The 15,210-nt window shown below is 43.5% G+C and overlaps 1 protein-coding gene across 1 annotated transcript in view; it reads right to left on the bottom strand.

The window, feature by feature from the left end:
• The window catches only part of LOC127653736 (espin-like protein), a 54,195-nt gene extending 39,458 nt beyond the window's left edge, over positions 1-14,737 (bottom strand). Inside the window, 1 exon segment of the mRNA XM_052140524.1 lies at positions 14,444-14,737. Within this exon segment, the coding sequence (XP_051996484.1) occupies positions 14,444-14,737 (294 nt within the window).
• Positions 14,738-15,210: the final 473 nt, after the last annotated feature.

The raw sequence follows: 15,210 nt of genomic DNA, 5'->3' as shown, positions 1-15,210 counted from the left end.
AAAGGCCACATGACTCGGACTAATCGTAGCAATCGTTTTACAATCAGGGCGGGAACAGAATCACAGTGTTCTCATGAGCATGGAAAACATACATGGCGAATTCCAAATGAAAGTGAGCATCCCTATGCCCTACACCCTCCGAAGGGCTGAGCCCTTGAAGTGTGATCTCCGGAGGGAGCAGGGCACTCACGTCTCACGTTTGGAACACCCTTGATGAAGTGAGTAATGAAAGACACGTTACTTCCACTTTATCTTCGCCTGAATGTTACCATGACGACACAGCGCAGGTGTTCTAACAACAGGAATCCCTTTGCTGTTAATTTGTTGTTGAAAATAAATATACTTTTGAGGTCTTAATAATAAATAAATAATAAACCACAGGGTTTATACTAGCCTACAGGAAAAAAGAAGAGAAGGAGATAAGGAGAAGTATCAGTTATAAAAGGACAATAGTGCTGGTAATATGTTCTGATTGACAACCTTGCATTAAAATTTATACAGAGGACATGCCTGTCACGGTATTTAAATCCTATGTCTCTTCCTTGTCTCGTGCCTTGTTCATATTGTGTGTGTGTGTGCGTGAATGTGTGGGCGTGTTGCTTGTTACCGTGATTAGCGCTCTGCCGCAATCACTCCTCTTACCAGCTGTTACTCATTCCCATTCCCTTTAAATTCTCACCACTCTCTCATCCCCTTGTCAGATCGTTGTTTGTGATGTCCAGTGTTGTTCTCCACTCTGAAGTTCCAGTCCAGTTCTCTCGTTGTTCCTGTTTCATGTTCTGTTGCTGTTTCCCGGATTCGTCGTGTCCGTTCTACACTTCTCATCACTCTTCTCACCACGATCACCTGACCATTGGAGACTCTGCGCCACAAGACCATTACCCCGGACTTTTCCCAATCTTCACATTTTGCTGTTAATAAACTAACTGTCACTTGCAACTTGCTTCCTAGTTTCATTCCATTACAGAACGATCTGACCACAAGATGGAAGCAGCGAGTAACAGTTCAGACAGCCTAGAAGAATTCGTGATGAACAGCAGATTTCGTATGGAGAACCAAGAGAAGAATCTCAATGACACGGCTCGCGCTGTCCAGGCTCTAGTGGCGCAGGTGTCCGGACTCACCCAGCAAATTCAACTTCTGCGAGCTCCCACTGCGCCACCCTGATTCCTCAACCACCACCAGCGGCCCCCTCCCAGTCGGAGCCCCGCCTACCGGTTCCAGAGTTATATTCAGGTGAACCTAATTTTTGCCGAGCTTTTCTTACACGATGCTCAATGCATTTTTCTCTACAGCCCAAGACATTCTGTGATGAAAGAACCAAGGTCGCCTTTGTTCTGACGCTACTTTCTGGGAGAGCGGCTCTATGGGGAACGGCGGTGTGGGAGAATCAAGACGAATGCTGCGCCTCTTTTCAAACACTCTCCGCGGAGATGAAGCGAGTTTTTGACCGTGCTGTCTCCAGTAGAGAGGCAGCCAGAGTGCTGGCCGACTTGCGTCAGGGAGAGAGATCTGTATCAGACTTTTCTATTGAGTTCCGGACGCTAGCAGCGGAGAGCCAATGGAACGAGGAGGCGCAGTGGGACATGTTCCTGCATGGGCTGGCTGACCACGTCCAGAAGGAGATATACGCCATGGATCTTCCCACCAAGCTCAACGAATTGATCGCCCTGGCGCTTAGAGTGGACGCAAGGTTGTCCAGAGTGGAACGGCGAGTACGAACCAACCACCCATCGGGACGAGTTGGCGGCCAATGCTCTGGAGGCGGGGACGCGTTCAGCCCCGTCTGTGATCCCGAGCCCATGCAGGTGGGTCGAGCTCGGCTTTCCCGGGAGGAGAGGGAAAGGCGGAGATCCCAGGGACTTTGCTTGTACTGTGGAGGAGCTGGACATTTTGCCTACAACTGTCCTTTAAAAGGATCCGCCCGATAGTAAGTATGAGGCTACTATCGGGTGGGATTTCCGCGAGAAGACCTCATCCACATCTACCCTCCTTCCGGTAAGTCTTCAATGGTCTAATCACCGTCACGACTGCCGAGCACTGCTGGATTCTGGGGCCGAAGGAAATTTCATGGACTACACCTTTGCACTTAACCACCAAGTTCCCTCAAGTCTCTCACTCACCGGATCGCTGTACACGCCCTCAATGGCCAGAAACTTCCCACCATTTCCCTAGCCACTGAAGACATCACTCTCGTCACGTCTGGCAATCACACCGAGACCATCTCCTTCTACATACTGGACACTCCTCTTGCCCCCATCGTCCTTGGTCATCCCTGGCTCACCCATCACAATCCAAGAGTGGACTGGCAGTCTAAGTCTGTGTCAGCGTGGAGCAATCAATGTCATAAGTCTTGTCTTGTTTCTGCCTGTCCGTCTGTTTTTGTCCCTGTTTTTCAGGAAGAGGCGGTGGATTTAGCTAACGTGCCCGCGGAGTACCTGGACCTGAAGGAGGTGTTCAGTAAGTCTCGGGCGGCTTCTCTCCCTCTACATCGTCCCTATGACTGTGCCATAGAGTTATTGCCAGGTACATCTCCGCCTAAAGGCAAGTTATATTCACTCTCGGTTCCAGAGAGGGAGGCTATGGAGAAATAGATTTCTGATTCTCTAGCTAATGGATTCATGCGCCCTTCCTCTTGTCCAGCGGGGGCGGGATTCTTTTTTGTGGGGAAGAAGGATGGATCTCTGCGACCTTGTATTGATTACTGGGAGCTGAACAACATCACGGTAAAGAATACTTATCCTCTGCCGTTGATGTCTTCAGCTTTTGAGAGGTTGCAGGGAGCATCTATCTTCACGAAATTGGATTTACGTAATGCTTATCATTTGGTCCGCATCAGGGAGGGGATGAATGGAAAACTGCTTTTAACACCCCCAGGGGCACTTTGAATACTTGGTCATGCCGCTCAGCCTGTCCAACTCCCCAGCGGTCTTCCAGGCACTCGTCAATGACGTGCTGCGAGACATGGTTGATCAGTTCATATATGTTTACCTGAATGACATATTGATTTTTTCTTCGTCTCTCCAGGAACATGTGCAGCACGTCCGGCTAGTGCTTCAGAGATTGCTAGAGAATGGGCTTTTTGTCAAGGCGGAGAAATGCGTTTTTCATGCACAGTCTGTTCCTTTCTTAGGGTACATCGTGTCGGTTGAGGGAATGTGCATGGATCCTGAGAAGATCAAGGCTGTGGTAGATTGGCCAAGTCCAGAGTCTCGTAAGGCCCTACTGAGGTTCCTGGGGTTCGCCAATTTCTACCGGCGTTTCATTCGCATTTTCAGTCAACTAGCCGCACCTCTGACTGACCTCCCCCAGAACAACGTTCAGGTGGTCAGACGCAGCTGAGGCTGCATTTGCCAAACTGAAAGGTTGCTTTGCTTCAGCCCCCATCCTGAAAACCCCTGATCCATCACGTCAGTTCGTGGTGGAGGTCGATGCATCAGAGGTGGGGGTAGGCGCAGTGTTATCCCAGCGTTCTCCTTCAGACGACAAGATACACCCTTGCGCGTTTCTTTCTCATCGCTTGTCCTCAGTCAAACGTAATTATGACATTGGTAACAGAGAGTTGTTGGCAGTCAAGTTAGCTTTGGAGGAATGGCGCCACTGGTTGGAGGGTTCAGGGGTACATTTTATCGTCTGGACCGATCACAAGAACTTGTAATATATTCACACAGCTAAAAGATTAAACTCCAGGCAGGCTTGGTGGGCTCTTTTTTTCAGTCGTTTTGATTTTACTCTCTCGTACCGCCCGGGTTCCAAGAACATCAAACCCGATTCTTTATCTCATATTTTTGATCACTCCGAATGCCCGTCTACTCCCGAGTGCATTTTACCAGAGACGCTATTCATCTCTACACTCACATGGGAGATCGAATCGAAGGTCAAGACGGCCTTAGAAGGGGTAACGCCTCGGCTCGGTGCCCACCGAACCGCTTTGTTTGTGCCGGAGGGGTTACGGTCCAGCGTTATTCAGTGGGGACATTGTTCTAATGTGGCTTGTCATCCAGGAGTTAATCGAACTAGATTTTTAGTCAAGCAACGATTCTGGTGGCCTTTGATGGCTTGTGACGTTCACAGTTTTGTTTTGGCTTGCTCAGTCTGTGCCACTGGTAAGAGTTCCAATCGACCCCCAGATGGGTTACTTCAACCGCTGCCGGTGCCATCGAGACCCTGGTCCCATATCGCTCTAGATTTTATCACCGCCCTCCCACCCTCACAGGGACACACGGTAGTTTTAACCGTGGTGGACCGGTTCTCGAAGACGGCCCACTTCATTCCCTTGCCCAAATTACCCTCTGCCAAGGAGACAGCGGTGATTGTCATTGACCACGTCGTTCGGCTACATGGCCTCCCGACAGATGTGGTCTCTGACAGAGGACCCCAATTTGTGTCCAAATTTTGGCGAGAATTTTGTAAATTACTGGGAGCGACTGTTAGTCTGTCCTCAGGGTTTCATCCCCAGAGCAATGGTCAATCTGAGCGAGCCAACCAGGATCTGGAGAGAACGTTACAATGTTTGGTATCCAAGAATCCTTCCTCATGGAGTCAACAACTGTCTTTTGTTGAGTACGCCCACAACACGTTACCAGTATCATCCACGGGCCTATCTCCCTTTGAGTGTAGTGTAGGTTACCAGCCACCTATTTTTCCTAGTCTGGAATCTGAGTCGCGGTCCCTCCGCTCACGCCTTAGTCCAGAGGTGTCACCGCACTTGGACTAGGGCCCGTGAGACTCTACTCCAAGTGGGGTCACGCACCAAGGCCAAAGCTGATCGCCACCGGTCTAGGCCTCCCGTATACGTCGTTGGTCAAAAAGTGTGGCTTTCTACTAAGAACATTACTCTACGTTCCGTATCTAATAAACTTGCACCTAAATTCATTGGCCCGTTCGCTGTCACCAAAATTGTTAGTCCGGTGGCAGTCCGCCTCAACCTTCCTCCAGCGTACTGGAGAATTAACCCCGTATTTCATGTATCCAAAATAAAACCCGTATTTTATTCCCACATTAACCCGCCGGTTCCGGTCCCCCCCCCCGCCGCGACTCGTAGATGGGGAACCTACTTATTCGGTCAACCGTATTCTGGACTCAAGACAGAGGGCACGCGTATTTCAGTACCTGGTGGACTGGGAAGGTTACGGTCCGGAGGAGAGAAGTTGGGTGCCGGCCAGAGACATTCTGGATCACTCCCTTATCGATGACTACAATCGGCAGGTAAGGGAGCCTGGGAATGCCAGGAGGCGTTCCTAGGGGGAGGGGTACTGTCACGGTATTTAAATCTTATGTCTCTTCCTTGTCTCGTGCCTTGTTCATATTGTGTGTGTGTGTGCGTGAATGTGTGGGCGTGTTGCTTGTTACCGTGATTAGCGCTCTGCCGCAATCACTCCTCTTACCAGCTGTTACTCATTCCCATTCCCTTTAAATTCTCACCACTCTCTCATCCCCTTGTCAGATCGTTGTTTGTGATGTCCAGTGTTGTTCTCCACTCTGAAGTTCCAGTCCAGTTCTCTCGTTGTTCCTGTTTCATGTTCTGTTGCTGTTTCCCGGATTCATCGTGTCCGTTCTACACTTCTCATCACTCTTCTCACCACGATCACCTGACCATTGGAGACTCTGCGCCACTAGACCATTACCCCGGACTTTTCCCAATCTTCACATTTTGCTGTTAATAAACTAACTGTCACTTGCAACTTGCTTCCTAGTTTCATTCCGTTACAATGCCACCCAGGGTCATGTGATCATAAATGGTAAAATTATTTCCTCAAAGTGACCATCACATATACCCTTTGCTAATGGCCTTGTGGAAGGGCCCTACGTAGAGGGCTTGAGTTGCCCACTTTCATTTGGAACACCGCTTTGTGCGGTGTCCCCTTCCCACAGTGCCCTTCAAGGGTGCAAAAACGCAGTTTGGAATTCTCCCACAGATAAGCTCCAAAGCTGCAAACTCTAAGAAACGGACGCCATCAGAGGAATACTGTGATTTAAGGTTTGTATAAGAAAATTTTGGCTTGTTAAATGTTGACAGCTGAAAATTGCCCATTTGTAGAGTGTCCTGATCATTAGCTTTATAGCTAACCTGGCTGACTGTATGAGTCCGCTATTTTAATTTTAACCAGGTTTCTTGACTGAAATATGTAGTGAAAACCTTTACTCTTAATATTACATGGCAGATCCAAACAGACACACTACTAGACACTACAAAAGATCAGTAGTACAGATAGAGTCTTTATAAAACATGAATCATATTATATGATCTTAGGAGCAGAAACAATACATTAATACACTATATTACACAGTGTACATGTTCAGCTATGGCAATAATATGGTTTCACATTATGTTAACTTATTTTTAAAAGGATCTCAGTTCATGGACAATGGAGGAGTCAGGAGACAATGAAACAGATTCAAGGTCAGACTTTTAATCTTCAGCTTTTTCAAACAATTGACAGTAACCATCAAAACAAATAAATAATTAATAAATAATGTGCTGAAGCCACTGCAGAGGAGTGTGATCGGAACAGAGGGTGAAGGCCCACCCCATTAGGTAGTAGCGGACGGTAAGAACAGCCAACTTAATCGCAAGACACTCCTTCTCGATGGTACTTTACTTTTTCTCCCTGAAGGAGAGCTTGCGACTAATAAATAGCACTGGCCATTCCTCCCCCCACCTCCTGAGAGAGCACCGCTCCCAGCCCCCAGTCAGATGCATCAGTCTGCAAAATAAAGGGGAGAGAGAAATCAGGTGTATAAAAAAGCGGGCCCCCACACAGTGCAGACTTTACCTTAAGAAGGCCTGTTGGCACGACTCTGTCCACTGGACCGGATCGGGAGCCCCATTTTTAGCAAGGTTAGTCAGCGTGCTGGTGACATAAAAGTAGCTAGGCACAAAGTTTCGGTAGTAGCCAGCCAGCCCCAAAAACTGCCTTACCTCCTTTTTGGTCTTGGGCACCGGGCAGGCTGCAATCGCTGCAGTTTTGCAAAATTACTAAATTCTTCGGGTTGGCTGTGAGTCCCCTGTCGCAGCGCTCTCAGGACAGCCCTCGGGTGTGGCATGTGCTGACACCAGTCATTACTATAAATTATGTAATTGTCTAGATACGTGGCGGCATATGCCGTGTGCGGTCTGAGGATTTTGTCCATAAGGCACTGAAACGTGGCTGGGGCTCCGAACAAACTGAACGGAAGCGTCACAAATTGGTGTAATCCGAACGGTGAGGAAAAAGCTGACGTTTCTCAAGATGTTGGAGTTAAAGGAATCTGCCAATAACCCTTTGATAAATCCAGCGCCGAGTAAAATTAAGCTGTGCCCAACCGACATTGGATATGCATCAAATTTGGATTTCCGGTAGTCAACACAGAACCAGACAGAGCCATCGCTCTTCGGTACCAGAACTACCGGGCTGGCCCAGTCGCTGTGCGACTCTTATATTACACTCATTTCAAGCATTGCCTCTAATTCTTCCTGAACAATCTTTTTCTTGTGTTCAGGAAGATGGTAGGGGTGGCTACAAATGACCACCACCAGGGTGGTCTCAATATGGTGCTCTATGAGGTTTGTGCGACCGGGTAGGGGTAAAAACACGTCCGCAAATTCCGCTTGCAACCTGGCAATGTCTGTAAGCTGTGACAGTGAGATGTGGTCTCCACAAGGGACTGGGGTGAATGAATTTGATCTGTTCACATAACCTCATAATTGAGATCTCCAGCTTGTCATGTAACCTCAAAGTCATTGCCACTTGGCGAGTAATTTGGAGATTGAGGTGGGCAGCAATACAAGCACTTTATCTCCCAGTGCAAATTTTGAGTTTTGCCCTAAGGTCATGAACGTATTGAATTTGGTTTTTACTATTTGAAGATCCTTCCTCCCAAACAGAAGGGGTTCGAGCCACTTATCCCAATTCATAGCATCTTCATGTACAAACTCACAAATCATATTTTTTAAGCTCTTATTGAATCACTCAACCAACCCGTTGGTTTGCGGGTGATAAACCCTGGTGCGAATTGATTTAATGCCTAATAATTCATATAGTTCACAAAGATTGTTGTGAACTATATGAAGTCACTGATCAAGATCAAGAAGTTTCCTTTGGAATCCTCACTCAGGAGTGCCTACGCAAAACCACGTGCTGGGATGTTGTGCAGGGGCACTGCTTCCAGATATCGCGTTGCATAATCCACCAGAACTAATACAAAGCGATGGCCTCGTGAAGTCCACCCTAATGGCCTGACGAGGTCCATGGCAATTCTCTCAATCAATGCAGAGGGCGCAATGGTGCTTTTGGGGTGGCCGGTGGATTCACCAACTGACATTCATGACAAGCCGCACACCATTTGCGAACGTCCCTGTGAATGCACAGCCAAAAGAAACGGTCTTTTCGTGACCTAAGTGGCCAGCCATCGGGTCATAGTGAGCCGCATGGTAGAGTGTTTCCCGACGGTTCTTTGGTACTAATAGCTGAGTTGTATTGTATTAATTTGTTTTGCACTTTCACGCAATGACATTGTAATAAAACTGACATAACAGAAAATTAAATAATCTCATACTACACATTTTAAAAGGTGTCCTGTATTGGAGCAGGAACCACTGAGTTTTGGAACAGGTGAGTCAAATGCTCAAAGTTGATGGGCAGTACACAGGGGGAACATCTGAAAAAGATGGCAATAACTAATGAGTCAATTATCACTGTCAGAACATGAAGCTGTATTTTAGAAATTGACCCTGTAATCGTACCTCCTAAAACATTCACACAAAAGTGCTAAAATTCTAATGAATATTACCTTACAACTGCTTTTCTTATAAACATTAACATAATGTGAAACCAAATTACTGGCATAGCAGATCTTGTACACTGTGTAATATAGGGTATTCATTTATGGTTTGTGCTCATAAGATCATGTAATGTGATTAATGTTTTATAAAGACTACTGATCTTTTGTAGTGTCTAGTAGTGTGTCTGTTTGGATCTGCCATGTAACATTAAGAGTAAAGGTTTTGATGAGATATTTCAGTCAAGAAACTTGTAAAAAAAAAAGCTAATGATCAGGACACTATAAATAGGCAATTTTTAGCTGTCAACATTTAACAAGACACTACACGTTTATAAACAAGAGAAAATTATACAAATCTTAAAATCGCAGTATTCCTCTTACGTCCATTTTTTACGTTTGCAGCCTTGGAGTTTGTCTGTATGTAATTGATTTCATGCTCATGAGAGCTGTGACTCTGGTCCCACCCTTATAGTAAAACGAAGTGTGATTGAAGATAGAATCTGCTACGATTAGTCTGAGTAATGTGGCCATTATCTGATTGGCTTGAGTTGACGATGGGTGGAGTCCACCTATTGTGTGCACGTCTTTACACTAGAATTGTTTCAAAATCAACAAATGCATGTAGTGATCCGCAAATGCACAGGAAGCGATCCACAAATAAATGCATGCGATTCACAAATGAATGCTGGAGTTGTGTTTGGAGTTAAATAATATTTGTACTTTGTTTTTTTGTAAATCTAATTTTATTTATTTTTTAATTCACTTTTGTGAAACTCCTTTTATTTGTGGATCTCATTCAATTTATTTGTGAACCAACTTTCTAATTGTAAATCTTTCCATTTGAATGTTAATATGCAACAATTCTATATCCAGAACAATACCATATCGAGTGTGTTGTAAAGACATTTTAAGCAGTTCTATTCACTTATACAAATTTTGTCATGTGTAATCACTATGAAATGAAGCTTTTCTGTGATAATTGTTTGACTCAATTCTGATTCACAGCCTCCAAAGTTTATAATCTGGTATTTTAAATTGTATCTTTTATTTTTCTAATACTTTGAAATGGATATAGACCTTATTCACGCAAGCGCCATCTTTGATTTTGAAATGGAATGACACAGAGGCTGTGAGGGATAGACTTACAGTCTCTTCAATGGGCTGTACTGCAGTTTAAAGTGTTTTTGGAAAAAATTATAAAATATTTGTCCAAGAACATTCAGTATACCAAACTCCAGACAACATGAGTTGTGGAAAATCAGATGTGATCTAGGAGCTTTTTACAGCTTTATACCATTCGTGCCACTGAAGAGACTGTAAGTCTATCCCTCACAGCCTGTTGTCATTCCCATTCCCAAAGATGGTGCTAGCGTGAATAAGGTCTATATTTGTAGACAAAGCAGGTATCAGCTAACAAAGGAAACAAGTTTTTATAAAAACACTTTTTCCTGACATTTATTCACTTCAAAACTTACTGCAATTTGTGTCAAATTCATCAGACACACAAAAAAGCATGCTATTTTAATTTGTTCCATCCAACAGGTGTAAAGTCTTTCTCTAATAATGGAGTTAAGTGATAAAATACATTTTGTACTTTTTCTGAGTGAAAATTTTTCCATCTTAACAATGTATTGTACATTGGAGCCAATTTTTTTCTCAGTTGAAGCTGCCTCTAACCTAAATTAAAATGGCAAAATGTATCCTACAGAACAGAATTTATCACACACTGACAGTGTTGACATGTTGTGACCGAAAATTTAAAATATATACAATTTACCAGACTGTGTCCAACATGAGCAGGAAGTAGGAAAGGGGTACTTGGTTATAGCAAGTGTTTGGTATGTTACTTAAAAAATTGAAATAAAAAGCAATCCACCACTGATTACTAATTAATTTTGGAAACATGTAATTAGATTACTTTACTAATGACATTACTTTGAAGTTACTTTCTAAAACCAATCAAACCTGTGGGGAAAAAAACAAATGAGACACTAATAGCTCTTTTAGTACTTTAATATTGTATGAAATTACAGCAATATGACAAAGACAGCAACTTGGTTAACGAGATCCAATGCATTTCTAAAAATGCAACTTGACTTTCTTATCTCAAATATGCTGCAGTAGTATCTTCATGTGTGTGCTATCTACATCCTCCTTAGCCGTGTGTGACATGTATGTGTACAGTAAACTTGTTTACCTGTTTTTGTGTTGGTGTGAAAGACAGCATTTCTGAAAACCCATTTGCAGACAGCATTGATTGTAAAAACCATTGTGAATTTGAATGCTTGTTGTTGCTTTTCGGTGTGCATATACAGGTTTGCTTTTGTGTTGTATTGTTCATGTCTGTTTGCATGCATTTCTGTTTGTGTGTAAATGTGCAGCATGTGTGCGTTTGCACAACTTGACAGCGAGTTGATTGTCTCCCTGCCTGTGCTCGAACGAATTGAGTATCCATTATCACTTGCGCATCAGTAACGCCATAGCAGTGTGTTTTATTGTGTACAGTACATAAAAAAACACAAGCCGTTTGCTTAGCGACGTATTTTTCAAGACGCCTTTCTGCAAATTTTCCCAACCTGTGAGCAGGGCTGGACTGGACCCGGTGGGCCGACGCACTTTGGGGCAGATAAGAGGCAGACTGGAAAACAGTGGAACTGAGTGGGCCGGTGGGTCAGCCGTGATAAGCTAAAATGAGTCGCCACATTATACAGAACGGACCACAAAAAGGCGCCGTGATATGCAGAAAAGGACAGCGAAGGAGGATAAATTTAAGGAGGATTTATCGGCGGCTCAGTCACGGCGTGGAGCATGCTGACACAGAGCTCGCTGAGATTGATTGTGAGTGCATTAATTATTGAAACGCTTCAGTTTCATTTTATTTGAATAAACAACTACACTCTGCTTCGTCCATAGTAACAGAGCTCACTCATCTGCCATCGCCTCGGTATACGTGTCCTCAATGCCATGGTGTTTTGTTAGAGCACATGCTCATTAGCTGACACAGCAACACACATAGAAGTACCAACATAGGAATGTAAAACATTTTAAAAGGCATTCTACTAAATTAATATTATTGTTTTAGCAATAAATGTGTAATCCAAGTAACTTCATTTTATTAATGTCTTTAACAGTAATCAGATTAATTCATTTTAAGTAGCCTGTTACGTTACTGAGTTACCTCAAAATGTAATCATATTACAGTTACACCCAACACTGGTTATGGCTGACCATGACATTAAGTGATTGATTCAGGATTATAAAAATATCTGACAGAGTTGATGCAAAGGACATAATTTTTATCCCAGTTCAATTGGAGATTACAATAACCAGTATACAGTAGTCTTTACCACATGTGATAACCCAAACTTTTAATTACTAACACTAAAACAATTTTCAACTCAACCTCTTTGGCAAGAGACATTTCACAAATACCTTTTGAACATTACAAGACAGAGGAAATGAGAGGAAGTTTTAATATTATATGATATAGACCTTATTCAGGAATCTCTATTCCTTTTAATAGGAATGAAAATGAGAAGCATAGTCTCTTCAATGGATTGTATTGCAGTTTAAAGTGTTTTGGATAGTTCCATGGTCAAAACATATATATATATATATATATATATATATATATATATATATATATATATTTTTTTTTTTTTTTTTTTAAAGAGAACTTTAATTAGACAAAAAACTCCAGACAACATGAGTTGTGGAAAATCGAATGTGATCAAGCAGCTTTATACCGTGCGGCATGCGTGCCATTAAAGACTGTAAGCCCTCACAGCCTCGTTGTCATTCCCATTAAAAATCAAAGTTTGCGCTACCGTGAATAAGGTCAATGAGGTGTTGAGAACACTTTTGAAGAAAAATATCGTATCTCAGTCGATCCCTAAAATGCAAGTGAATGGAGATTTCTCTGTTGAAGCTCGAAAAATCACAGTGAGTCAGCATGAACGTCATCGATCTGACTGCAGTGGTTAAATGAATGTCTATATAACGTATTCGCGTTGCCATACAGATCTAAACCAAAACCAACCAATTTACTGTACAGCATTCCTCCTTACTTGTAAACAGCGTTGCTCTTCCGGCTGTAACACACGTGTGCCAGTTCTCACGTGTTTCAAATACCAATGCGATTACGTCACAAGCAAAAAAATACTTAAAAATGTTTCCAAACCAAAAGTGATTGTATCGCTTTAGAAGACATTAATTTTACAGCTGGTGTTGTATGGATGATGTTAATGCTGACTGTCTGTGATTTTTGGAGCTTCAAAAGAGAAATCTCCATTCACTTGCATTTTAGGGACCCATTGAGCTAAGATATTTTTCTTCAAATGTGTTCTGGTGAAGAAAGTCATACACACCTGGGATAACATGAGGGTGAGTAAATAATGACAGAATTTTCATTTTTGGGTGAATTATCCCTTTAAGAGAGGTAATCTAATGATGTAATAATCAACACAATCATAGCAACAGTTTGTATTGTCCATCTTAATATAGTTCTGCTGCTGCTGACACAGACCCAGTTTTCCGACTGGCCAGCACACCTCTATTCCAGCAATGTGACCAAATTAGTGTAGGCATCTTTATTTAATCAGACCAAGGAAATGTTTTTTATAATTCAACCGCATACAAATTTGACCTCACCTTGGCAATCTCAGGCTTAAAAAAATAAATTAAAAAAAATTCTGATGAACATCCAGCAAGACCACCAACTTGGAATATTGTTATCACTTTAGTCAATGATAAAGCATTTAAAACATCTACTTTAATACTGCACAGCTGGCCATAAATTAGATCAAGAGGTTGTTGAGGTTAAAGAGCCGGTTTGCATTAGTATGAGAACAAGCTGCGGTGGGATCTCAGAGGGGCGGCATGGCCTGCGCTCCCCTTGTAAACAAACAGTGTTAATGGTTAGATTGAGCCCCCTCTGACCCATCTGGTCATGATTACAGTGGTCATGCAATACTACTGGGCAAAGTGTAAACAGAGCAAGGGAAAGTGATGTCACACCACTCACACTGTTCTACGTTTCTGTACTGAGTGAACCATTTATTACGTAAGGGGCAAAATTTAGAGCAGGTGTAGCATACCAATGATATTTTTGTTTGCCTTGTGACCTAATGATGTGCTGTTATATTTTGGTAAGCAACATGAACAAAGTGCATACAATATTGAACATATAGTACTGTATGAATGTAAGAGATGTACAGCAGAAAAGGGTGGAAAGGGGTGTGAGTTTGGTGTTACTGAAATGGACGTACATGAACAAACCTCAATACACTTGACCGCAGCAAAGAGTGAATTTCATGACTGGACTGACAGTGTGTTTATTAAAAACTACTGAAAACATTTGATAAACCTCCGCCCCACTCTGTCCACACCACTGTTGGGTTAAGTGATAGGTCACCCAAAAAAACAAATGTTTCATGACAGAATTTCTATAAATTTTCTATGACTTTCTTTCTTTCATGGAACACAAATAAAGGCCAATTCCATTCTAATCCGTTTTTATTTAAAAACTGTTTTCAGTTTGCTAACATCGTCGCTTTCCAAAGTATGCTGCAATGGAGAGCAGAGGCTTACATTCTGCGATTGCAGCTCCCTTTGGAACAACATGTGGGCAAGTAAATTATGACAGATTTTTTTTTTTTCTCCAATAATTATTCTCACTCACCTTTGCATTGCATCCTGCAACCTGAATGAGCCACTGTAGTTCAAGGGTGTGACCTGTAGCTGCAGCATCATGGACCGGTGTGGCCCCATTAAGGGCCCTCGTGCTAGCCACCAGCCCCGCCTCTGTCACCAGAAAGCGAAGGCAGTCCAGCTGACTGCAGCGAGCTGCATGGTGCACTAGTCCCGCCCCTTGAGCATCCACAATGGCTGCAGTCAGACATCCAGTTTTAGCTAGTTCGCGGAGGCCCTGTAGATCTCCCTCACGGGCTGCAGTGATGGTCTTTTGGTGCACCATGTCAGCCCTGCCTCTCTGCACCTGCACTGGCTGCATTTGACAGGATCTGGTAGGCTGCCTTGTGCAACTCAACCTACCCCTTCTGCACACATGCGTGCACGCACACACACTGGAAGCCGACACCTAACTGTCTGCTAGCTGGCAGGGTCGGGTGAGCGGAGGAGAAGAGCAGGTCCGGCCTGGTGAGCTGTAAAGGTAATGAAAGACGTCACAATGCATTGGTGCTCATCATGGTCCAGCCATTGCCTTTGTACTCCGTTACTTATACAAGGTTGCCCTCACCTCTGTTTCTAGACACCTGTGTAACGAGAGTGCTGGCCTCTGAAGACCTACTAAAATATGTGTGTGACTGGTGTGCATGCATGTGGCATGTGATTAGAGATTACAGTACAGAGAGCCTCATTTTCACATGTTAAATATTCATTTCTGTCTGAATGTCCAAGAGTGTGTCTGGAAGTAGAACAAGGGATTTG

Source organism: Xyrauchen texanus, chromosome 13 (assembly GCF_025860055.1).
Source record: "Xyrauchen texanus isolate HMW12.3.18 chromosome 13, RBS_HiC_50CHRs, whole genome shotgun sequence".
NCBI lineage: Eukaryota > Metazoa > Chordata > Actinopteri > Cypriniformes > Catostomidae > Xyrauchen > Xyrauchen texanus.
Note: the sequence above shows the minus strand (reverse complement) of the source record. Positions and strands in the feature narration are given on the sequence as shown.